The sequence below is a fragment of the Podarcis raffonei genome, chromosome 2 (assembly GCF_027172205.1).
Source record: "Podarcis raffonei isolate rPodRaf1 chromosome 2, rPodRaf1.pri, whole genome shotgun sequence".
NCBI lineage: Eukaryota > Metazoa > Chordata > Lepidosauria > Squamata > Lacertidae > Podarcis > Podarcis raffonei.
This window is the reverse complement of record NC_070603.1, coordinates 68,144,021-68,171,072: the sequence shown is the minus strand read 5'-3', so window position 1 is coordinate 68,171,072 and position 27,052 is coordinate 68,144,021. Positions and strand designations below refer to the sequence as shown.

The window sequence follows — 27,052 nt, the reverse complement described above, 5'->3', positions numbered from 1 at the left end:
GCGTGTCATGGCGGCTGAGTGAATAGGGCGGCTTGGGGAGATCAAAGGGAATGAGGGGCTCCCGACGGCCCCGCAGTGTAGGTTGTGACAGTGCCGTGGCAGCACCAGGGCTTGCAGGGTCGCTCCCTATTGCCTCCAGCAGATCCTGCTCGTTTCACCCTCTTGCGTCTCAGTCCCAGACGGGGTGGACCCAAATTATAGCCTACATACACACAAACAGATGGACACCCTACAGAGAACCAAGGTCCCGATAGCTACAGGTTTCCGTGTGATCTTGAGCCCCTTTAGAAGTTTCTATATCAGCTTCCACCAGCGATTTGTTAATACCCAAGCAGGTCATATGCAGGTTTTGCCAGAAACTTCGCTAGGATGGCTGCCTTCGTGTGATTATGCCCTTACTTACAAGTAACTTTCCATATGATAACCCTGCAATGTAGTCCAGAGTTAGTAACCTGGGACGTGGGGCAGGTAGAATGGTATGGATTTCTATCCAAAAATACCGGTAGCTCATGCAAAACACCCAGTCTGCTTACATTTCCTTCACAGATGCCCTGCCGGTCCCAATCCATAAAATAGGATAAAGAGAGCAGGATCTTGCCTTTGCTACTACTGTTTGTTTGAGGGTGGATGCTGTTACTCAACCACGACAGTATTAAATCTTTGATATCTCCATTTCTAAGGGCAGTCCTCATTGGTAGTTCAGGGATGAAAAGGGCTTCATTCAGAAGTTAGGTCTGAAGCTTAGTGTCTGTGGAACACAATACAGGTCAGAGAGAAGAGAAGCACCATCACTACTAAGAATACTTTCCTCCAGGTGGTGTAGGGCTTTGAAGTTCAACACCAGCCATATGAATGATGCCTGGAAACTATTTGAAGCTATTTGTGGAATAGATCAAGGTTAGCCAATGGTATGCAGTGATGGGAGTTGTTGTCCAACAACATCTGGAAGCCAGTGTGGTTGCTTCATTCTAGACCAGAACATTCCTGGACAGCAGCAATAGTTTACACATATTGCTCTAAGTTAGAGGTATGGCATGAATGATGGAGGATACAGGTTTTTTTTTACTCCTGTAAGGACATATCAGAGGAGGGATAAGGGGGCCATTTGGACTGGACCCAAAGCTCAAAGGGGGCCTCAAATTTAGACCCTTGTTAATTTTTTGACACTTGATAGGTTTCACAATTTGTTTTTATGTACATAGGACAAAAATGCAATACACTGTCAGCTTAGAGCTGCAAATTCAAGCAAACAAGGTATGTAATTTGGCATTTTTGGTTAACTGATACAGATTTTATCATATTAATGAGTTTTAGATTTTCATAAATATTCATCAAAATATAGTTTAGTAGCACAATATTAGTCCATGGTGAATGTGTCCTCAAAAACATGAAATAGCCCAGGCCTCTTTGGACCTCTGAGAGGGCCTGCCTATTGGACAGAGGTGACTATCCAGAAGCTGTTGGATTCCATCAGCCCTAGTCAAAAAGGCTGATGAGAGTTGTAATTTAACAACATTTGGAGAGCCATGGGTTCCTCACCTATGTAGTAGAGGAGTGTGCAGCTGGTATGCCAGACCTAGCTGGTAAAGCATCCCTTGCCACAACTGCCACTTGAGAAATGATCAGCAATATTGTGTTCAGGAGCACTCGCTCTTCATAGGGAGTAGAACCTGCTCAACAGATTGTCCATCTACTCCCAAATCAACAGGTTCACCATCTCTTTATTAGCTGGATTGAGTTTTAGTGGACAGCTAAAGCCAGTAATGTTAGAAATTCAAAACTGATAGCCCTGGGTACAATTTGACTTATGCACCATTGCATAAGTGTAGCAACTGAGTAGGTATGACATGGAGTTGGCACTTGGGTTTATTCCATGAGTGCAGTTTTGAGAGTTGCCTACTGTAATGTAATACAATGCTGGAATCTACAATATACAGTGGTACCTCGGGTTAAATACTTAATTCGTTCCGGAGGTCCGTTCTTAACCTGAAACCGTTCTTAACCTGAAGCACCACTTTAGCTAATGGGGCCTCCTGCTGCTGCCGCACCATTCTGTTCTCATCCTGAAGCAAAGTTCTTAACCCGAGGTACTATTTCTGGGTTAGCAGAGTCTGTAAACTGAAGCGTATGTAACCAACCTGAAATGTATGTAACCCGAGGTACCACTGTATATCTCTTGCAGACAAACTTATTGAGTATTTGGATGTGATTTCATAAAGTTTGTGGGGAGGTAAGATAACAGGAGGTAAGATAGTGATGTATGGAAGTGAGAGCTGGACCATAAAAGAAGGCTGATCGCCGAAGAATTTATGCTTTTGAATTATGGTGCTGGAGGAGACTCTTGAGAGTCCCATGGACTGCAAGAAGAACAAACCTATCCATTCTTAAGGAAATCAGCCCTGAGTGCTCACTGGAAGGACAGATGCTGAAGCTGAGACTCCAATACTTTGGCCACCTCATGAGAAGAGAAGACTCCCTGGAAAAGACCCTGATGTTGGGAAAGATGGAGGGCACAAGGAGAAGGGGACGACAGAGGACGAGATGGTTGGATAGTGTTCGTGAAGCTACCAACATGAGTTTGACCAAACTGCAGGAGACAGTGGAAGACAGGAGTGCCTGGCGTGCTCTGGTCCATGGGGTCACAAAGAGTTGGACACGACTAAACGACTAAACAACAACAACAAAGATAACAGGCTCTTTATTTAGCATTCATTCTGAGTTGTTTGCAATGGGGTCACATAAAGTTGTGCTGAACAATCTGTATTCTACCGTTCCAGTACATTTTGCCATCACAAAAGTGTCAAATCAACTTGAATTTGCTGGTATGTGACTGAATATCACCTGAAAACAGGGACAGCCTGGCCTAGTTTTGACACAATAGCCATTAAAATCAATTTCTATCCCTTTCGCTTACTTTTTGACAGTGGATTGGATCAGGTTCCAAGTTAGGCATGAACTGTTTTATTCATGGTGAAGTTGTAGGCTAATTTGAGTATGTGTCATGGCATATTAGGGTCCCTTTCGTGTATCTCATGATCACCCTCAAAATTGTATGACTTACAAGAGAAAGCTGTTCTTCCAGTTATGACGGATTAAAGTTTTAGATCACTGTTTAAATTGCTACTGCTTGCCCTCTGCACCTTGGGAGGTGTCCAAATCTGTCTCTCTGCTGACAGAAGGGATTCATCAGTAGAATGGGAAGGGAGGCTATTTTAAGCAATGCTTCTCCTTTTCTGCAGCCTGCCCGCCCCAGCACAGCAGTTGTAGGCCATACAGATGTGTTTAACACTGGTTGTGCTAGTGCTTTGTAGATGTCAGCACCGTATTATCTGTCTGTAAACAAACATCACTGGATACTACCCTTAGCAATTCAACACTTTAAATGCAACTGAAAGGTAAAAGGCTATATTTCCCCCCTTTCTTTTCTTGGGTAGATGCCATTTTCATCACCACATCTTAAATATGTGTTTCCTTGGTTTTACTTAATACAGGACCACAAGGGACTATCCAGACCTGTATATCATGCAAGCTGTACATGGATTCAGCAGTGTAAGCATGGATGGGAAACTAGTAGCCCTCCAGGTGATGTTGGACTACAACTCCCATCATCCCTGATCATTAGCCATGCTGTCTGGGACTAATGGGAGCTGAAGTCCTACAATATTCTAAGGGCTGCAAGTTCCTCATGCCTAAGCTAAAAGGTTCACTTTCCTTAGGAATCTTGTGTTGGAAGAGATGAAAAGAAAAGAGAGAATTCTGAGGGAATTTAAGTACATTGTAAACTTCTGCCCTTCCCTTAAGCATGAAAAATGCATGTCTTGTCCATGTACATTTCATATTTTATGTGGCTGGGGGAAACGTGTTTGGCAAGGTAAGGCTGCTGTTTTTGTAAAAACCTGTTGGTGATGAGAGCTGTACACTGACAAATTGCCCCTACACTGTAATGTGTTTATAAAATGTTATATACAATGCATTACTTTGGCATTGTATATGATTACCTCATAACTATGCTAATAATGAAGCTATTCCCCTCCCCTGATTTACTCCAGATTGCAGTGATGGCCATTACCTTTGACAAATTGACAGTTCCAGCAGTAGCTGATGTGCTGGATGGAATGCCCCTGTCCAGAGGCAGTGTGCTGCCCAGTATCAGAGCTGAATGTAAACAACAGGGACTGGCCGTCCCTCTGCTGGTGAGCTTCCAGAGGCATTTGGCCAGCTACTGATGTAAACAGGATGCTTGACTAGAAGATGATCCTTGAGCAATTTGTGTTCCCAGGATAAGGAAGGGGCAGGGCTAAGCTGAGTTGCTCCAGATCCCAAACTGATGTCATAGCCATCACCAGCCAGCATCAGGCCTGATCCAGACCCAATCCCTGAGCCACCCTCGAGATGGCACAGGGATTGGGCCTGACCGTCCTCCTTCCAATCCACACCATCCATCGCAGGGATGGCTACTGTTGCTCCACTATCCTCTGCAGAACCCCAGCAGCGAGTTTAGATTTAGCCCATGTTTTGTATTAGGGTTGTTTTATTGTGTATTTTAATTATGAATGTTTATATTTTAATACTGGTGTTATGGGTATTTATACTTCGTATGCCGCTTAGGAGCCTTTTCTGGCATTAAACGATAAATAAACCAATACCATCAAATGAATAATAATGATTGCCTGTCTGTGATTTTTCCTCTGTGAAAAACTGTTCTAACAATTAAAAGAAATGGAAAAGAAGACGCACAAATGCTAGTCTGTACCTGTGATTGAGCAGTTAAAGTGCAGAAATCTCACTATATTTTTTTAAAAAAATACTTTCTGCTAGAGTAGGATTCTGCTTTACAAAAGCAACTGAGTCAGAAAGGAGAAGACTTTTCTAGTCCAGAGAAGTTCAAAGTATTTGCCATGTCTGATGATTCAAACACCAGGGTAGATAGGAAATTCCCCATGGAGTTCAAACTTGTTTACTGTTAACACTTGCATGACGACTATGTACTGCTTCAAGTATCAAAGGCAATGTGCCTTTAATTACCACTGCTGGGGATCATGAGTATGGCTGTTTTGCACATGCCATGCTTGAGGGCTTCTCAGAGGTATCTGGCCATTGTTGGAACAAGATGCTGTGCTAGCTATGCCTCTGGTCCAATCCAGCAAGGCACTTCTGGTGTTCTATCCACAGAGTAAACGATGTTTTACACTTCCGATGTTTCACTCTTGGAAACTAATTTAATAGCTTAAATTAGTCCTTCATATCCTATTCCCTTTGTTTTTAAGTACCTAGTTCATACCATGAAGGGCTCTCTACCCTGCGTAAATATTCCATATTTTAATAACTGAAAGGAGAGCTCAAACTTTCTCTCCAGTGATAACAGTTACAGTGGTGCATTTTCTTCCATGACATTTTTCTCTGCCTCTTTCAGATGCCCTCAAAGGAATTTCCTTTCTGACTAATTTAAGGTGATGGCTTTTGTCCAGGCACTGTCATCAGACCTCCACATTATCTCTCAGTTCTGAGGAAATCTTTGGAAACTTTTAATGAGATTCCTCTGCATACTGCAAGCTTTTATTCTTCAGAAATCAACAGAGCTTTTGTTTCTGAGAAGGAGTGATTCTTTTCTTTTATCGTACGCTGAAAAGTTGAGAAATCCAATTTATATAAAACTCTGTTAATAATGGGGTAAATTATAGCTGCAAACATCATGGCAGCAACAAATTAAAATTGCAGGAGGCCTTTGAAATGTTTGACAAATAAATGATTCTTCTCAAATGATACACGGCTGCAAATCTGTGTGCCTGGTTTCCCTTTTGAAAGAGTTCCGCATTTCTAAACAAAAACCTTTTCCAGAAAGGAATCCTGACAAGTTTCAGGTTGGGAAATATTAATTTGCCTTCTTGCCAAATATGGGAATATGATTTGTTATAGCACTTGGAAAATCATACAAATCCTAATATATCATGAGTACAGAATGCATGAGAAATAGCTAGCTGGTCACCCTTCTGTTATCAAAGCCTTGTGGGTGGGTGGGTGGGTGGGTAGAAGGGCTCATTCACACTTTTACTTGCCCCATTTTTTAAAGAATCAGAATGTACACCAATTAATTCCCCTGAGTCTGAGAGCTGTTATTGTTCTGCAGCTGTGCCTTGTGAAAATCCAAGCTTACCCGCTTACTAAGACACCCAGTAATCAAAGTATCTTTTTTTAATTTTCCGTGCACCTGATAAGATCTGATTCAGCAGGTAAGATCTGATTTTTGCAAGGCACAGCCACAGAGGAACAATTTCTCAGATCCAGAGGAATTAATTGATAAACAATATGTTCAAGCGAAAGTGTGAATGAGCCTTAGGTCACACTAAGAAAAAGCCCTGTTATTACAAATAATCTCTCCAGATTCGGCAAGCGAGGAAATTATTCCCCAACCTCGAGCCACAGGTGTGGAAGAATTCAGCATTCCCCTCCCCCACATTCCTCTAAAAATCAAGGCGTTCGTATTAACTTTGTTTTGGGGAAATCATTGATATTTGTGAATGTGCATGACCTCAGATTAGCCTGATCCTCCTGGCTGGTTGTGGATATTTGTTAGTGCAATTTGCTTACATATTCATGTATCTGAAGCCTGTGCTTTGCTCTAAAGCCTGCACAAAGGGTGCCTGACATGTACAATGTTGGCGCATCCATGCAAGCAAACTGCATATGACTTTAAGAAAAGTGTGTGTGTGTGTGTTTAGGCGTGATCGCCTTCCATTTTTGCAGTTATCCTTGCACTAGGACTCCGTCCTCCAGCTATAGCATGACAACTGTTCAAACACAAATGGTTGGGGGGTGGGGAGGAATCTGACTGCAGGAGGTCTATTCTTGCTGTGGGAGGGGAAGTCTGTCCGCTCCTTTAAACAGCAACAAATAGAAAGGAGAGCCACGCATTCCAATGCTGGAGGGTTTTTGAAAAAATCATATCCTTCAAAGGAAAACAATGTATTTTTCAAAAGCTTATGACAGCACTTCATTGCTGTCGAAGAGGAGCACAGCTTTGCTTGAATTTCCTACTTTCCCCTTCATTGTAATCTCCTGCACCAGGGGAGTCACTCTGGCCTGAGAGTCATGTGCCTCTTCAAGCCTCTCTTAGGAGAGGATCAGGAGCGGCCTAGGATGTTTTGCTGCTGTAGGCGAAACACCCCTCTGCCAACGGCCTGCCAGCCTCGCCACCACAACTGCATCTTCACCCACAGATGCACCCATGCTGCCAGAACTATGCAGCAGCAAGGGCACAGCGTTAACGGGAAATGCAAGAGCACTGTGGCATAGTTGAAGCCAGGGAGGGGCTAGCAGCAGTACAGTGGCAGGGTCGGATCTGCTACTGGGGCAAATTGCTTTGCCTGGCCTCATGGAAACGCCGGCCTCCTCAAACTCTCTCCAGACCACACCCCTCACTGGTCCCCTGCTTCACACCCTCCTTGAGTGTTTTTCTCTGGCTGAAATGTATTTTTGAACTCGGATCCTGCCCTTTGCTTGCCCAGATGGAGGATAAAGAGAAAGTAGCCCACCATGCAAAGATGGTATTTATATCTGTTGCTCCACCCACATTTGCTGGTGCCCCTGCCCACTACTGACATGTGGCCCCTGGAAGGTTGTCCAAGTGGAGAAATAGATCAGTTGTGTTTGCCTCTTTTAAGTTCACATTGTCAGCAATGTAGAAAATACTGTCCATGTGATAGGGCACTGGTTATCAAATGGGTGCTTACCAAGTGTGGAACATATCATGTGCACTGGACATATGCAATACAACTATATGTTTTAGTCTCAATTTCTGTGATCTATCTACAGTACAGTGGTACCTTGGGTTAAGTACTTAATTCGTTCCGGAGGTCCGTTCTTAACTTGAAACTGTTCTTAACCTGAAGCACCACTTTAGCTAATGGGGCCTCCTGCTGCTGCCGCGCCGCTGGAGCACGATTTCTGTTCTCATCCTGAAGCAAAGTTCTTAACCCGAGATACTATTTCTGGGTTAGCGGAGTCTGTAACCTGAAGCGTATGTAACCCAAGGTACCGCTGTATCTTCTTTTGGAGATAACAGGCACACGTGAAAAAAGACGGTGAGAGATATACCTGAACGCATACTTATTTTTTTACTTTGTTTTGAAGGTTCATATCCTACATTTTGACTGGAGTCCACAAAGCAGCTCACAACGCATATATATATATATATAGAGAGAGAGAGAGAGAGAGAGAGAGAGAGAGTGCGAGTACTACACTGCTGGCCTTAAACCTGTTGCTTTGTTAGAGTAATGATAAGAATAGAAGCAATATTGTATGTAACACTAATGTCTCACAACAAATGAAACTGATCTGTAGGAAACGCAGCTTGAAAAAAGAGAAAATGCACGTGTTTTTGTAAATCAAGAAATCTTTGGTAATTTTTTTTAAAAGTATAAATACAGCATTATAATAGTTCCAGAGGAAAGATAGCACAAGAATGAAAGGTGTCTCCAGACAGCCACTATTTTGTAGTAAGGATTTGAGGTGTGCACTTAAGGTGGTTGGAAAGTGATGTGGAAATGCATTGAAACTTTTTAAGCGCAATTTGGTGGAACTTTATTTTATATATATTAACAGCAACAATCTACAATATCAGTTACAGACAGTATCTCTTGAGGTCTGGAATGCTTCGTTGTACTTTTGACCTTTTGTGTTTAAATTTTAGGTACATATCTATGCTTTTGAATGTTTTCTTTGTCCTCTGTGTTTTCTATGCTTGTAATGCTTTATTTAGTTATGTTATTCATATAACAAAAATAAAAATGTTAAAACATTAAATAATAATAATAATAATAATAATAATAATAATAATAATAATAATAGAAACAGTGGTAGCATCACTGAGCATTTATATACCACATTTGTATGGTTTTAAAGTGCTCCCCACAAATTAAACATAGCGACGAAATCTGCTTTGCATTCAGATTTGTATTTGATTCAGCAAGGGAGGGGGAGAGCTCAAACCCACATCCTCAAATAACTTTCCACTAAATAGGAAACAAGAGACTTCATTAACATTGTCTAATTGGAAAAAAACCCCAGCCTTTAACCAAAAAGACTTCAAGAGGAGCTTGCAAAAAACAGTAATTAGGCAATCCCTGCCCCCCAGCTTATCATCTAAAAGTTATGACGCAGGCACCAGGAAAAAGGGATGTGAAGGAGCAAGAACCCAAGCTCAGAAATCTTAAGGCCACAGACCTGTTAAGGACCAGCAGGGATGGAGTAAGTTCAGGTAGCCTGGTGGAAGACTTGCTGCCAGGTGGAGACTGAGGGGGAGCCACAGGCAGCTGGTCTGTCAGCAGAAAGCAGTGGAACAGCCCAGCAGCTTCTCTGCTCTGAAGCTCATTGGAATGGCTGCCACATAGTCCCACTTTGCACATCATGCTGAGCCAAAAGTTATTTTCCAGCAGGACGTTGCCCACATTTCTGTGCCTTCTGACCTCCCTCTTTATATTTCCCCTCCCCACAACCATGCATACACATGCTTGCAACTCATGGTAACACTTGTTGCATCTGATGAAGTGTACTGTAGTCCAAAAGCTTATGCCACAATGAATTTGTAAGTCTATAAGGTGCCACAAGACACTCTATTTTCTTCTCACTTTCCTAGTAAAACCTGGTATTTACTATTGCCTGTAAGGTGGCAAGCTCATCTTTATTTGGGTATAAGTCTGACTGAACTAAAAAAATTTTCCGAGTAGGCATTACACTGCAAAACTAGCTGTTTTCAAGAAGTCACCACGGCTAATTAAAAACGGACCTACTTCAGCACTGGACTTCAGATCGTCAGATGGAACTGATCCAAACAGGTCAAAACTGAGCTTCCAATAATTCAAATGTCCTTATATTCAAATCAGTAGGTATGAAAGTATTTGTGCCGATTGCAGTGTGGGACATTGTCTGAATGGACCTACAAACAGGCTCTGCAACGTGGTGGGGTTGCCACTTGGGGAAGACATAGGGGTGTACCTACTTGTGGGATTATAGACTAAGCACTACGGGTGACAAGTCTGGTTGAGGGAAAGTTTGATTAAGTGGGGCTTCCCCAGAGTGAGAGACGGGAGGAGAGCTGAAGGGGACTTTTTCCTCTCCTGACAGAGTGGGATGCACTTATTACGGGGGCCTTAGTTTGATATCTGTGGCTCTTAAGTACAGTATAGGTTGATATCGCAGTGGTGGAATTGGGGCTCTCCAATTTCAGTGGCGCCCTATGTGACCGCCTCTCGCGCTTTGTTCTACAGCATTGTAGTGGTCCCTGCAGCACAGTGCCCAGCTCAAGCACACTGGGTGTGCAACCTTAAAACTGCCTTTGGCTGTTGAATGCTGAAATGTGTCTTGCTGGGCATGTAGCTAGGAATTGCTAAGATGCTTCCTCAATTTCAGCGGGTGAGGGTTCAGGTGGAGAGGCTAACTACCACATGGGTAGTTAGAAATCGTTTGATTTCTGTTCCTTCCTCTAGAGATACTGGTAGGCTATCCACCAAGCCTCCCTTGTTTGTGCTGCTATTGAATGCCAGAGCAGTCCACCATGATCATTCAGGACTGGATCACCAGCAAAGAGAATGATCTGGTTTGCATTACCGAGGCTTGGATGAGTGAACTGGGTGGGTTTGACCTTACCCAGCAGTGCCCATCTCATTTCTTGACGCAGCATCAGGCCAGGCTGGGGGGGGGGGTCCTAAGGGGAAGTTTTGCTATTGTCCGTAAAAGGACCGTCTTCTTTTCCAGAAAACCCCTAATACTGTATACCTTGGGACAGGCTTAGGAGGTCTGCACCTGATCCTGGACTAGAGAAAGCACCCCCTGGAACGCAGAGGGCTTACTTTTTAATATTTGATGTCTCACTGTGTTTTTATATTATTCTGGAAGCCGTCCAGAGTGGATGGGACAACCCAGTCAGATAGGTGGAGTAATAATTATAATTTGTTAGTTCTTAGTAGGCAATTATAGTATTTCGCCACAATCCTAAATTCCTAGGTGATTGTTATTATTATTAATTAGATTTATATTACCGAGGGCGGTTCATAGGGTAAAAAAACAAGGTAAAAAAAAATACTGTAGTTAAAACGAAAACAGCAAAACAATAACGCCCCCACGAACACATTTATAAAGCCGTGGAATACCATTTCTTATTAGATTTATATAGTTGGGGTTATGAATCCTCGATTTATACTTGGAAGTCCCCGAACACAACGGGGCTTCCTCCTGAGCAGCTAGAATCAGGCAGCGGGATCTCCCCGAGGGAACCTTCTCTCTCTCCGCCGGATTTCCATCCCGCCTTTCGCGACAAGCTAGGCCACCTGCGGCCGCGCTGGCTGGGCTCCGCTCCCGCGCGGAGCGGCTGGACTGGCCCCGCGGGCGAGGAAAGGGACCTGCAAGCTCCGAGGCGCCCAGGAGAGGGCGAGCCAGCCGCGTCCTGCCCCCGCCCGCCCGCCAACCGAGCAGTTCGCCGGCCGCGACAGCAGCAGCAGCGGCGACTTTTTGTTTCGGCGGGGCGGGCGCATGCGCTCTCCGCCGGCAAGGGCTAGAGGAGGGGGACGGACGGGCTGCTCTGGGAACTGGCTGCAGGCGCAGAGCGCAGCACCGCGGAGGGCCCCATGGCCGCCTGCTAATGGGGCAGCCGCGCTCGCCGGCAGGCGGACCACGACCACGACGATGCTGCTGCCTGTGGAGGCCGATCGGGTGCCGCTGAGCCGACGCAGGCCGGGCATGGAGCCTTGGCAGCTGCTGTAGGAGCCGCCAGGAGGAGGCGGAGGAGGAGGAGGAGGAGGCGGCGGAGGAGCGGGCGAACAAGCGAGCGGAACAATCCGAAGCCCCCCGGCTGGGGCGGAGGCGGATCGCACAGCCCAGGTGATGGAGAAGCGCCCGAGCCGCTTGCATCCCCACCCCGCCCCCGCTCAACATGCCCACTCCCCAGCCTTCCTAACGGCCCTTTCTCCGGAGCCTCGGGGCCCTTCGGAGATCCCCTCCCGCTCCCCGATCTCCTCCTTGGTCACCCCCTCCCCCGGAACCTTTCCTAACCCTCGCCCACGTTGCCAACACCGCCTCCCTCTTCTCCGGATCTGCCCGTCTTTTTACCCCCCCCCCGTCGCCTCTCGTTTCCTGAGGATCTTCCCTCCCAACAAGGGCCTCCTCCATCCCCTCCCACCTTCTTATTATGGCCCTTTCCCACCCAAACTCCTGGCTTGGCAGCTTAAAAGGCCGGGAGGCTGTGACTGAGAAGGGGGGGGTCTTCCCTGCCTGGATCCTCTTAAAGGCCTTCCGAACACCCCCTCCCCATTTGCCACGATACGTCGCCAAATTCATGGGAGAGTTGCACAGTGCCTTTGAGTTATTGCAGCCTCTCTCTCCCCCTTTCAAGAGCAATGCTGGGAAGCCCCCCCCTCTCCCCGCCCTGCCCCCTTTTTCCTTGCTGCGCGCAGGTCTGGAGGCTGCTTTTGCTGCCGCTTGGGTCTGGCAGCGAGCTTTGGAGGGGTTACTAGAGTTCAGACGCAGCTGAGCTCGCAGGAGGGGAGGGTGCGGGGGGGTTTCCGCAGCAAGTTGTAGATTAATGGAAAGTGCTGAATCGAAATAAAAAGCGAGGTGCGGGGGAGTGGAAGGGCCAGGGGAGTTAGGGAGAACTGGCTTTCCAAAGAGTGCGTCGGCTCCTTGCGGTGGGATCCTAACCTCACCCAGGGTGGTGACCTGGGTGCTGAGGTTTGGCAATGGCACTTGCGGCTCCCGGTTCCTTAAACGCTTTCGGTCTGTTCACCTTACTGGTCTTGCCACCGAGTTAGCCCTAGATCCAGAACTGGTTACGAGGAATTAAAGGCCTGTCGAGATCAATGGCATGCCCCAGGTATGTCGGATTGGAGTATGGACGATGGCTATTTGTTTATGGTCAGTCGTCGCGAGCGTTTTTGTTTTGTTTTTTACAGCGAGGCATGCTTTGCTGCGAAACCGTCCCATTTTGTGTGTGAAACTCGGTATTAAAGAGAGAGAGAGAGAGAGAGGAAGGAAGGAAGCGGGGAGTCTGAAGAGGTCCAGTTGTAAAGCAAATGCTTATGTAAGAATTATTTCCCTTTTCTCAGTCTGGTGAGCAGGGCAGTTTGCCTGCACCTCTCCCTCCTAACCTGATTCTTTTAGGCACCTTAAATTAAAGCTTGCAATGAGAGAGAGAGAGAGAGAGAGTGTGTGTGTGTGTGTGTGTGTGTGTGTGTGTGTTGGGTTTAAAAATAATAATAATCTTTCTCTTTGGAGCTGCAGTTTGCCTTGACAGATGGGTAGCTATTGTAAATCTGCCTCCCTGTCAGGTATTACTTTGTCCTCTGGCAAGTACAGGAAAGGAGTGTGTGTGCTAGGGAGACAGGCTGGGCTGGAGAAAAACGTGACTTTAAAGATAATTTAACAGGCTCCACTCCTGCGCATTATATATTTTTTAAAAACCCAACACCTTAGTATGCTAACCTTTTCGTTATGATCACATGCAGATTTTGCTCTCGTTAAGGTAGACTTCTGACAATAATTTCGTTTATAAGCTATGCGATTCTTCTGGCTGTGATCAGCTTCAATTTTTGTTAAGAGATGTGTTTAAAGCTCACTATTTTGTGTGGAAGAGGCAAAGAGGTTAATTTTCCATACATTATTGTAAATTAACACAGTTAACGTGCTGGCATTGTACTGCAGATCTGATGTACATAGTTCCTCTTGATTTTACTTATTGTGGAGTGTAAAATTGCAATTCTCTATATAATTTTGGGGAGAATTCCACTAAATTCAGTGGGCTTTTGTCCAGTTTGGGATTGGGCTGCAGATTAAATCAAAACCACATTGTTAACGAAAGCTGTAATAAGAAAAGGATGGTTTAACTTTGGTAAATAAAAATTGGCTTCTTTAATTGTGATCAATGGCATGCTTGAGTGAGTAGGCATTCTGACAGGCTTCTAGTTATACTGTTAGGAATATATTTGCAACAAAGTGATTTGGAAATAGGGTTGCCAACACTTTCTTGAACAAAGCTCCTGTATTTCTAACAGTGGCATAGCTTGTAAAAAAGAATATTCAGAAACTATCTGTGGAATACAGGAAAAGTAATCTCCTACTGCATTTCTGTTTGTCTTAAAGCTGTTAAATGCACAGGGGCCTTGCTGGAAAAAAAGTTGGCAACTCAGCAGGGAATAGGCAACTGTGTGCTTTTTAACACTACTGCGTGACATAATGTCTTTCAGAGTAACCAGGTTTTCTTCTAGCAGAAATGTGAACATCTTTCAACATAGCTTTCTGTCTGCTTCACAGTACTATATACACTTATAAAGTGAGTGAAGAAACTGATGTCAGAAGTGAACTGAAATCAGTCAAGTATACCAGAGAGGGATTTCCCCTGTCCCCTTTTGAAAGTGATGCAAATCACTCGTTTCAGTTCCCCCCTAATATCTCATGTCCCGGGGTGGGAATTAAGAACTGCAGATAAATCAATATGTTGCAGAACTGACAAGTGCTGCAAAAAGGTGTGTTACTTTATAGTCTGCTTTAAGTAAACACAGCACAAAATCCATTGAATTATTGCCTTTTGCCCTTTTTAGCTTGTCTATTGGTAGTTCAAACTATTAGAAGCCCAATTGATGCTTTATATTCCAGCTGCTCTTTTCAACCAGTACTCTGCATGACACCATCACACAATGTTTGATTCCAAATACCTGACTGCAGTGATTTATTTTTTTAAAAAAAGCTGTGGAACCAAATACAACTTTAATGTGTACTTGTCTTGAGTAGTAAAAATGTGTGACGATGGTGTCCTTCAGCGTGTGCTGTGTTTACAGTCGCCGAAATTCCATGAGATTTTCTCATGCAAATAATACACTTAATTTAACATATTATTTATTCTGTGGAATAGCTTTGCGTTCTGCTTGTACAGATTTGCATAGGATTTTATTCATCCAGCTTTCCCTCAGAGTAGACCCACTGAAATTAATGGGATTTAAGTTAGTCAGGGTCATTAATTTCATTCAGTCTGCTCTGAGTAAAAGTTGGATGAACAAAACCAGTAATTTACTGATATACGTATAAAGTGAGGAGCCCCAAAGTAGTTTACCACTTCAGTTTTTGTAGGATCAGAACTGTATTGTACACCGGCTGAACTTGGCATCCTTACCTTCTTCTACTGGAACTTGGTGGCATTTATTAATTTTTACATCCAGTACAAGTTTCGTAGTGTCTGTAAAAAAACAGATCTCTCAAACGTATATTCTAGAAGTCATCTATGTATGAATATATATACGCTTATATTGGAGATTCCCAACTGGGTGCCCACCAGGTGTTTGGGACTATAACTCACTTCTGCCCCACACAGCATTGCATACTTACTAAGGCTGATGGGACTTGTAGCTCAAAACATGTAGAAGGCACCTGGCTGAGAAAAGCTGCTTTAGATACCCGGAAGCACAGCACAGATTTGTATCCTTGAGTTAGTTCGGTATTGTTTCAGCCGGATGTCTGGTACAGTTTACTGCTTTTGTGAATGTGCTGTACTTGCACTACATATGTTACATAGGTATCTTGGGGCACCCCCCCCCCACTTCTCTCACCTAGAGAGGTGGTTGTTGAATAAAGACTTTCAGAAGACATCTGAAGGCAGCCCTGTACAGAGAAGTTTTTAATGTTGGATGTTTTACGGTGGTTTTTATAAATTGTTGGAAGTTGCCCAGAGTGGCTTGGGCAACCCTGTCAGATGGGTGGCATATGATTATTATTGTTGTTGTTGTTGTTATTGTGTCTGAATTTTTTTAAGTGTTGTGCAGTTATTAAAAGATAGGACAGCCCCTGCCTGAAGGTGCACAGTCTAATAAGACAGGATACGAAAGGGGGTGGGGAGAATGATGAGATCAAAGGAAAACAAACTGCCTCTGATTGATTGATTGAGTGATTGATTGATTGAATTTCTGTGCCACCCTTCATCTGAAAATCACAGAGCAGCTTACAAAACACACATACAAAAATACACAGCATGGTAACAAACGAAAACAATACCCCCCCACAAACGCTTTAGAAATATTGTACCACTAATTTGATTTATCCTGTGCTTGCAGGATAAATCGTATAAAAGTGCCAGAGAGCCCACTAAAGTTAAGTGTGGGCCAACTCTTTTGAGAAGGTGTATTTGCGAGACATCTGCAAGGACAGATCTAAATGTCTGTGGATGCAGACCTGAGTGTTGCCTTTCTCATGTGGAACTTTCACTCCTTTTAAGGCGTGGAGATAACACACTGACATCTTCCAAATACCACATGAGAAGCTGCCCTAAGAGCTCCTTTCATGGAGCTGCCTTCTTTTCACTGGAAGGAAGGTGTCAAGAGTAGTGTCCCTGGAGACCTGTCATTTTTTCACTCACTTGGCAAGGCATGGTCAAAGCAGGAGCTTTCAGATTGCTAAAGTGCCTTCTCTAGATTGCCAGCCACTTCAAGGTTGCTTTTCATTATTTATTGAACATAAGATGAGTCTGCTGAATCAGGCCAATGGCCCATCTGGTCCAGAAGGTGATGGTGGTCCAGCTTCAGGCATGCTTGCAGAAACTGGTTACTTAGGCTTCAGGCCTGGTCATGGCACAGAAACTATCTCAGTCTCACTGGTTGATGGGAGAGATGGAAGGAGTGTGACCCCGCTTGTTCTCTTCAATCTCTTGACAGCTTTTGAGACTGTTGACCATGGATCGTCTCAGGGAGATGAGGGTTGAGGGCACTGTGTTTCCGTGGTTCCGCTCATACCTCCGGGGCCATTTCCAGAAAGTTGTGGTGGGAAGCTGCTGTTCAGCACCCTGGGAGCTGTCCTGTGGCATCCGATGAGGTTCCAGCTTGTCCCTCATGCAATTTAACTATATGAAGCCTATGGGAACTGTCGTCAGATTTGGTGAGAAGTGTAATCAATATGCCGGTGACATCCAGCTCTGCATCTCTGTTCCATCTGAATCCGGAGAGGCTATTGAGGTGTTGTAATGATGCTTGGAGGCGGTGATAGGCAGGATTTGGCCCTGCAAACTGAAGTTGAATCCTGAAAGGACAGAGATTTTAGGGGGGCCAAGTTCTCATGTCCAGGAGGTAGGAACCTCCTGTCCTGGTTGTGATTGTACTCCCCTTGAAGGAAGAGGTCTTCAGCCTGGGGGTGATGCTAGATTCAACACTGAAGGCTCATCCTTGGTGGCTGTGAATGCCAGTTGCGGCCCCTTTTGGACAGAAATGACACGGCTGCTGTTCTCCATTCTCTGGAAATGTCCAGATTTCATTATTCAATATGTTCTAGATGGGGCTGGCCTTGAAGACAGCTCAAAAATGTCCAAAATGCAGTGGCAAGATTACTGGCCAAGGTTCCATTGAGTTTCCACATAATGCCTGCTTTAAAACAGCTGCGCTGTGGGAACTTTGGTGTGACCAATGTCTCTTGATAAAACAAACAGTAGAGGGAATATTGAGCAGAATTGATGCACTGGGAAAGGTTTGAATGCCATAATTGGTGCACTAGTTGGGTTAGTGGAGGCAGGAATTCTGACACAGTTGAGACCTACCAGACAAGAAACTGAAGTTGGTGATAGTTTGGAGGTACATCAAGATGCGGATAGGTCTTAAGCACAGACAGGAGGAAAAGGCAGCGGGTGATGGATTAATAAGCACACTTGGAAAGGTAGTGAATGAGTGGGAAAGTCATATTTCCAGTGGTGATTCTTCTAGAAAGAGGCCCCCAGATGTTCCACAGATGTTCATAACTGGTCAGTGAAGAAATCCAGCAGAATCTGAACTGAAATTCAAGGAGGCATGGAAAAGCAGCTGGAGGAGGAAGAGAGGACAGGGTGAAGAAAGAGCTGTGAGGGGGGGGGGGGGAGCCTTTCCCCCATTCTCTGGAGCCCCTAGGAAACTCCACAGATCTTCTGAGGCTGGATGGGTCATGACTGTGAGCAGCCTGAGCAAGTACCCTCTGCCTCTGGCCTGTCAATTGTGAATACCTGTCTAACTGTAACCAGGTAGGCAGTGTCGCATTAATCTTTCAGGATCGAGATGTGTGGGATAAAGTTTGGTCTCTAATTCATATGTTTGCTGACAGAAAACTTGAATTAAAAAGTTGTCCAAGGAAGCCCTTGCCACCCACCCATTCTAATGGCAAGTTAGATATTCATTCCCTGTACTAGAGAAAGGGAATTGCAGTCTGGAAAAGACAATTTGAGAGGAAGGTGCCAGAAGTTCTCAAGCCATAAGATTTCCGCCTTTGTCACCCTATCCTAATTATATATAGATATGCTTCAACAGACAAGGCGGGAAACTTCATAATATTGGCTTGAATGTAGATGTTGGAATAAATATTTCCAGGTTTGAAGCTCTAAAATCCTACCCTGATAGCAGTCTGTTTTGCAGAAATCAAAGGGATTATCTATTAGCAAATGCTCAAGGTAAGCCCAGGCGTAGGGGTAACTATAGAATAGCAAATTATGATACCTTTAGCTCTTTTCTAAGATACCATAACTGACTAGAAAAGACCTAGAAAAGGCTTAGCAATCTTTAGTGCAACCTGGCGTGTTAATAAAATAATAAAAAGGTAGATTAGGATTTTATCTGTATGTTTCAGCAATTTGATACAATATGTTTGCAAGGGACTTGGTTGCACAAACTTCACCCACCCACCCCCTTTTTACAGGGTTGTAACTCTTTTAGTGAGCCAGCTAAATTAAGAAATTTTAAAAGGGGCGAGGAAGTGGAGACTTGATTACCTTGATTTGGCAGAGGAAGTTTTGATAGCAGATTTTGGAGTTAAAAATAATTAACTTTTGTCCGTACAAATCAAAACTGAATTTGGAATCTTTATTTTCAGTATCAATGTAAGCAAAAGAGCTTATTTATTGCGTTTCTATCCTGCCTTTTTCTCCAAGGAGTCCATTGTTCACCCCCTCCTTAGTTAATCCCTACAACAAGCCTGTGAGGTAGGTTCAGAGGCTGGCCAAGGTCACCCAGTGAGCTTCAGGACTGAGTGGAGATTTGAACCCTGATCCCCCAGGTCCTAGTCTGATACTCTAGTCTTATATCACACTGTTTTCTCAGAGTACTTCTGCTATGGGACAGCTATATACTGTATTTTTCCATGTATAAGACAAGCTTTTTTTACCCAAAAATGAGGCTCAAAATTAAGGCTCGTCTTATATATGGGTAGTGCTGAGGGGGACGTGCGAATGGTTTTTTGGCACAAGCCCGGATTGTAAGCAGCGATTGGCTGCTTGATTGTGGGGGGGGTGTGTGCCGAAAATCGCTCACCCGCCAGAATGCAGCACACAACCGATCGCATCACAGCTGCCTGATCACCGCCTTTAGCCCTCCTGCTTGCCGCTGCGGCAGCCAATAGACAGCTGCCCTTGTCGCAGGAAGCGGGAGCGTGATTGCCGGTTGCTGGCGGCGATCAGGGAGCTGATAGGTGGTTTCTGCAACGCGAGCAGCAAGCAGGAGGGCTAATGGCGGCGATCAGGCAGCTGCGATGTGAGCGGTTGTGTGCTGTGTTCTGGCTGGTGAGCGATTTTCGGCATTCCCCCCAAATAATCCTCTCCCAAACCTCAATCCCCCCTATTTTCTAAATTCTGATGCCCCGTCTTATAGACGGAAAAATATGGTAAATTAAGTAGGTAAATAAATATGGGAAAGCAAAATGTCATTTAGAGAAGGATATGAACTATTTTCCTTGAAGCTTGAATTTGTTTTATTTGATGTTTTAATGTGTTGTAAGCCACTTTGAGAATTTTCCTTTAAATATAAAGTGGTAAAGAATTGAAATTAATAATAATTAAAAATTCCACTGAAAGAAGCAAAAAAGTGCCTAGACATTCTGTTCTGGCAGCCGTAACCTAGGTTTAAGGTGCCATTTGGCGATTAGCTTTTATATCTCAGTTTCTAATACTGGGGCCAAATGGCTCCCCAAATCAACACAGACCTTGGAAACTTCACACTGGACTTCAAGCATCTGGCATTGTGTGCCTCCCCATTCTTCCTCCAGACTCTGGGTCGTTGGTTTCCAAATGAGATGCAAAAGCTGCTCTCATCAGAAAAGAGATTTGGGGAACCATGTCATCAGCTGGTGTTGGTCCACTGTGCTTCATTAAGTCCAGGGTCAACGCAGCCATCTACCAGGAGATTTTGGAGCACTTCATGCTTCCTTCCGCAGATGAGCTTTATGGGGATGCTGACTTTATTTTCCAGCAGGACTTTGGCACCTGCCCACACTGCCAAAAGTACCAAAACCTGGTTCAATGCCCATGGAATTATTGTGCTTGATTGGCCAGCAAACTCGCCTGACCTGAACCCCATAGAGAATCTATGGGGCATTGCCAAGAGAAAGATGAGAGACATGAGATCGAGCAATGCAGAAGAGCTGAAGGCTGCTTTTGAAGCTTCCTGGTCTTCCATAACACCTCAGCAGTGCCACAGGCTGATAGCATCCATGCCACGCCGCATTGAGGCAGTAATTGATGCAAAAGGGGCCCAGACCAAGTACTGAGTACATATGCATGCTTCTACTTCTCAGAAGTCCAATATTGCTCTATTTGCAGTCCTTGTTTTGCTGATTTCATTTAATATTCTAATTTTCTGAGATTGTTAATTTGGGGTTTTCATCAGCTGTACGCCATGATCGTCACAATTATAACAAATAAAGGCTTGACATATCTCACTTTGCATGTCATGAGTCTATCTCATATATTAGTTTCACCTTTTAAGTTGAATTACTGAAATAAATGAACTTTTCCACGATATTCTAATTTTCCGAGTTTCACCTGTATATGCCTGGTATCTCCTTCAAAAATGATCAGACTGATTGTAAAGTAAAAACATTAAGGGTAGCTCAGTCGGTAGAGTGTGGGACTCTTAATTTCAGGGTCATGGGCTACAACCCGGCAGAAATGGTTTGGTTTCTTTTGAGTGACAATAATAGCTTCATAACACACAGAGTGACCCTCTATGCACTCGCTGCAAAAAAAGGAAAAAAGTGTTGGATAAAATCACTATAAATTGTTACAGTGATTCAAAGGTTATACATTTGAAATCAAATTGGATTTGAATTTCTTGGTGTCTCCGATAACCTCTCTTACATCATGGATGTTGGCTCATATTCTCGATGTATGATCTGTATTGTTTTATTGCCACTCTTTCTGTGGGTTTGCCATGGCCTTTGGCTAGAACAATAAACTTGCATTGAAAATTGAACCATCCTTATTCATGGTGGTGCCATGCTGTTTTCATTGCGATTGTCTGCATGTTTTTAATCCATTTGCCAACGAAGCTGGGAAGAGCACCCTTCTGTAGATAGAATCTTGGCTGCTGTAGCTAAGAACTTAATTTATATTAACTCGGGCGGTGGAATACTTTTGGAGATTGTGTTTTCCACAGCTTCACACACAAAATAGTCGATATCTTTCAAAACGCATAGCTTGCTTGCCATGCCTTTCTGTGTGAACCCTTAACAATCCCACTTTGATATCATTTGGAAATTGCTCAGGTACTGCGATGAACTACAGGGTGGGTTCCAGTGGAAATTCTGACAAGCCCTTAACTACAGTGTTGGTGCACACAATACTTACTTTCCACCTGAGGTTTAGCAGTATGATTATTTTCCAGGGTGCACTGCATACAGAAAGAAGCGTTCCTATTGTTGATACCATTTTGTATAAACCCCACAATAGTCAAAACTGCTTTTTTGCCAGTGTGGTGTAGTGGTTAAGAGCGGTAGTCTCGTAATCTGGGGAACCGGGTTCGCGTCTCCGCTCCTCCACATGCAGCTGCTGGGTGACCTTGTGCTACTCACACTTCTCTGAATGCTCTCAGCCCCACTCACCTCACAGAGTGTTTGTTGTGGGGGAGGAAGGGAAAGGAGAATGTTAGCCGCTTTGAGACTCCTTCGGGTAGTGATAAAGCGGGATATCAATTCCAAACTCCTCCTCCTCCTCCTCCTCTTCTTCTTCTTCTTCTTCTTCTTCTTCTTCTTCTTCTTCTTTGCTTTCCAGTGGCCAGGAGGAATCCTTGTCTTTGTGAGTGTGCAGGCAACAGGTTCAGTTTGTGGCATCTCCAGTGAAAAGGGCCAGCTATGAAGTTGTGGAGAAGACCTTAGCCCACGACCCAGGAGCAGCTGATGGGGAGGGTCACTGCCGTACACCTGGCCTCCGGAAAGTGGCATCACTGCTGCTCACCAGGGGGGGAGAGGCAGTGGGGAGATTGGTACCCTAGCAGGAGTGCCAGGTGGGCACTGCCAGTGCTCCTGCTGGCCTGCTAAGTGGCAAATCACTCAGAGAGCCAGCAGTAGATCCTGATCTACCTTCTGTCCACTCCTGCCCCACACCACACATCTTAATATAAACCAATGTTGTGTTCATCTGTAGGGTTACCTCACCGGTCCATTAGAAACATACCATATTTTTCCGTGGAGAAGACACCCCCATGTATAATATGCCCGCTACTTGGGGGGACTCAAATTTAAGAAATTTGCACTATACACTATCCATGACCACCCCTACTTTTAAGCATAATTTTTAAAGAAAAAAACATAGTCTTATACACGGAAAAATACGGTAGTTAAGTATGGCCAAACATTGCGAAATACGCCATCATGACCTGAGGATGATGGTAATACTTGAACTAGTCCACTGCTACTTAGCATGATTGCCTTTTAAAAACTTGCTTTTTTTAAAAAAACCAGCTACAGTCATCTTATTTTAGTTTTACATTTTTTTATTTGAGAAAAACAAATGGCAACCGTAGGCTGATCCCTAAATATTTCACAATGAAGAGAAGAACTTGGCAGTGAATTAAAAAAAAACTTTGCCTATTCTTGCTGAAAACTACAATAATTACTATTTTTAAAATAAAAATTATTTTCATTTCACAGTGTTATGTGTTCCCATAAGCATTTTAATTAGCATAATATCAGGCCTGTAAAGCACAAACTTTTTTTTTTAACAAAAAAGAAAAGAGACTTTAATCTCTCTCTCTCTCTCTCTCTCTCTCTCTCTCTCTCTCTCTCTCTCTCTCTCTTTGTCTTGCCTTGGCTGTTCTTTGACAATGTTTGGCTGGTATCTTCTCCCTGCTGTGGGAGATGCAAAAGGGCTTTTTCTCACAAGACCGCAATTAGGAAGAACAGGAATCGCAAGGCATTGGCTCCCCTTGTTCCCTTTGCGTAATCGTAAACTCCAAAGACCTTGCCTGTTTCATCAAATGCTCCTCCTGCACTTTGAGGGCAATGAGCAGCTTTAACTTCCTCATGTTTTGTAAATCAGAAGTATTTTACTTTATTGGTTAAAGTGAATGGTTGTGGCTTTTCTAATACTATCTCTATTAATACAGCCTGTAAGTGGGAGGAAATTATTGAACAACTATAACCGGGAGATACTGTACATTACCATAGTTTTCTGTCTATAAGACAACTTTTTAATTATAAAATAATGTTAAAAATTGGGGGTCGTCTTATACATGGATAGTGCGGGGGGACGGGACGGGCGATCGGTTGCAGCCGCGAGCAGGAGATTGTCAGCGGCGATTGGTTGGGTGATTGGTGGCTGTGGCAATCCCTGTTGTTAATTGGCTGCTGCTGTGGCAATTGGGCAGGTGATTGGCGGCTGCTGAGCAATTTTTGGCAATCTGGGCAACCCCCTCCCAAAAATGCTCAACAACTCTGGGCAATCTCCCCCCCATTTTCTTAATTTGGAGCCCCCCCAAAATAGGGGTTGTCTTAAACACGGGGTCGTGTTATACATGGGAAAATACAGTAATTTTGCAAGAATTGGTGTTGCAGGTTGGAACAGAATCTTGACATAGAATCAACAAGAAATGGCTTTGCCAGGTTTCTCTTTGGTGAATTCACAAAAGCCTGTGTAAGAGAGAAGTTCAATCAGGGTAGGCTTAATTTTTTTATAAAAATATGTTTAAAACATATTAATAATACACTGGTATTTTTTCTTAAGGGAAGAATAACTGCTCGTTGCTTTCTGTGTTAGCTTAATTTCCAGATTGGCAGTTGTATTAAATGATAAAACAAAGTACAATATGTTCAGGGCTTTTTTTACAGCCGGAACTCACCGGAACTCAGTCCCGGCACCTCATTACAAGAGAACAAGGGAGGCAGGCTTTCCTTGTGGGTTCCAGCACCTCTTTTTCTAGAAACATGGCACTGAATGTGTTTAATATTAGCCCTTCTTCCTTCTGAGTTTTAGAGGGCGCACATTACCAAGATGTTATTGAAGTATGTTTGCATGATGTGCCAGGCTGCTGAACTAAACCGGAGAGGCGAATACTTGAAAGCACTCGTCTTGAGAGCGAGCAGGGTGTGCTCTCGCTTGTTTGCTATATGCAGTTATATATCGCAGGCAGCTCCGTACAATAGACTGTTGTTCATAACTGAAGGGACGTCATATCTGAATCTTCTCATCAATTCTTCTTCTCCGACCACTGGCACGACAGTGTATCTAGCTGTGGATTAATGTTTTGGTGGCTGGGACTACCGTCCTAATGGTATTCTGAGGCCGAAGCAGATCTATGAAACTCTTTTGGAAAGCCTTTCCTAAACCTAGATATTAACGAGCCTTATAAAACTGAAGTGGACACAGGTTGAAATGTTGGCAAGATCAGCTGTGCTTTCTTGCACAATCCATTTAAAGGAGCTGCATGCTTTACACACAGACACACAGTTCCAAGATACTGTAGTAGTGTTGCTGTTGTATAACATCATGTATTCAGTTTTGTTGTGTTAAATTGCTGCCTTTCATCTTTCTCTCCAATCTTCTACGATTCTCCTGCCTGCTACATAAGTGTGTTCATAGCAATCACCACCTTTTCCTTACCCACCTTTCGTGGGTGAGCAGCCGCCTCTGAGTTGTACAGGTAGCCTGCCCTGTGAGTATTTTATGCAAACTGCTTAGAGGTTTTTGTCTTATCAAGCAGCCTATCAATCTTGTCAAATGCTTTGATTCTGGCAATATTAACTCACATTGCAGTTTTTATGGATGATTTCCAGTCATGCCTGGTTTATATGGATTTCTCTCTTGCAAGAAGGTTTATTTCCGAGTTTCTTGTTTTTATTACAAGACTATTGCAGATTTCATTAGTCCTCAGTTGTACTAAATTCCTGGTCCTGCTTATGTATACCGATTTTCAGCCTTGAAAAGCAACTCACACACATCGTTAGAGATCCTGTTTTTATGGCACTATCGTATTATTTTCTGCTTGATTCCCATGACACCTTTATAAACTAATCAGGTTGTCAAAACATAATCCTTATCTGTTAGATGTGCTAGAATTCTTTCATGCCTTACTAAAATGTATCCAGGGTTAGAGTTGATTTAGCTCTGTTTTGTGGTAAAGGCAACAATCTGCAGGCTTGATCTTAGAAATGTGAAATGTTGTTGTAATGGAGAAAATTCTGCAATTACTGGCTTAATAAATGGGTGTTATTAGATAGTAGGCTATCTTCTTTCTCCGCACCCATCTCTTCTATTCTTTCATTTGAACCATATTTTCAGTTGGATTATTTTTATGACTGAAATGGTAACTTGGGCTGGTACAATAAGGCCTGACTATTACCATTCCACTTCTCAATTTATCCATCTGCCTGTTGCTCATCCATGCCGTGCATAGATTTTGTTCTTCCCTTTTGTAAGTATTCAATCCCAATGGCTGGTTTAGCCTTCATTTGTTGTATTCATGCACATAATTTCCAAACTGTCCACTCATCCACACCTAAGTGGAACTTGTTTTTTAAAACAGTGCTCTGAAAACAGGGGATTGCAAGAAAGTAAGTGGGACATAGAACTGTGCCAACAGTGTCCTTTGCTAACAGAATCCACACCACAATCCAAAAGGGTCTATAGCAGGGGTAGGTGGAAAGAAGGGACCATGAACTACCAGTGGATCGCCTCCCACCTACTGGTTCCTCAGATTCATAAACAATACTGAGCTAGTTGGATCTTGGTCTGATCCACTGTCACTTCCTTTGTGTGTGATTAGGATCACATATTTATTTATTTTATAATAATTTTCATACCTCATCACATTTCCAAAGGAAGTTTTAAGCAGTTTAACACAGACCAGTTAAGCCTTGAGATCAGGGGTATCAAACATAGTGCCTTGTAGATGGTGTTGGGCAAGAATGCCCGTCAGCCTCAAGCAGCAAGGCAAATGTTCAGGCATGATAGGAGTTCAACGACATCTGAAGGAAAACATGTTGGCTATCCCTGCCTTAGATATTCAGTGATCCTGAGGGTGCACTTTTGATTTGTAAATTCAAAGTCTGTCAATGGACTGTGGGAACACTAGTTTTTAATTATCTTATGTGTAGATCACTTTGCGACACTGCTTTAGAATGCAGTTAATAAATTAATTGCAATAATAATAGTTTTTTAGTACACCATCTATGACTTAAATAAGCTTGCCCCTGGCTTAGCATCTTGATATTGTGACGTCTCTTGATATCACATTGTTTTGAAAACTCCCGTTACCACCTTTCTCCTTGTTTAATGGGTTACTACTTTGTCTTCTCTTTGGTTAAGAATAATTGGTACATTTAGCTGTCTGTGTCTGTGGTTTATGTAGGAAAAAACAAGTACAGTCAGCCTACTGCTATGCAAACTATGCGCTGAAAAAGACTTAACTGCAATTATAGGTTTGTAGGCGTTGGGTTAACCGACATCTCAATTGAAAGCCTTCACCCGACTGAGCAGTAATGCAGTGTCCTTCTCATACAACAGAGCCTATCTGTTGACAATAAGTGACTGTGAGCGCTGAAAGCTACATTGACAGAAGGGCACTTTATGCAGTTCTCCCAGTTCATACTGTCATCTCTTTGGTGACTACACAGCACCTCTGGTCAGTCCATCAAATATCAGATGCATTACTTGCATTTTTAAAAGTTCAAATAGAATATAGCACAGATCAAAGTTTTGAGGCTTTATGCCCAGACTGAGTTCAGTTATTAAAAGGGTGTTGTTTAGTCATATAACAGCTGAGCTCAAATTGACTCAGTGAGCAGACATCACTTCAGCAGCTTTCCA

General features: G+C 43.7%; 1 protein-coding gene across 3 annotated transcripts in view; it reads left to right on the top strand.

Moving 5' to 3' along the window:
* Nucleotides 1–11,529: 11,529 nt before the first annotated feature.
* RNF145 (ring finger protein 145) overlaps nucleotides 11,530–27,052 on the top strand; it is a 59,631-nt gene continuing 44,108 nt past the window's right edge. Inside the window, exon 1 of one of the 3 annotated variants that reach the window (XM_053377140.1) lies at nucleotides 11,530–11,874. Coding sequence is in view for 1 of the 3 variants with exons in the window: in XM_053377139.1 (XP_053233114.1) it covers nucleotides 12,854–12,862 (9 nt within the window). In the remaining 2 variants the exon portion in view is untranslated. Of the gene's footprint in view, nucleotides 11,875–12,636; nucleotides 12,863–12,983; nucleotides 13,070–27,052 lie in introns of those variants that run through there. The other 2 variants (XM_053377139.1, XM_053377137.1) reach the window with 2 other exon arrangements.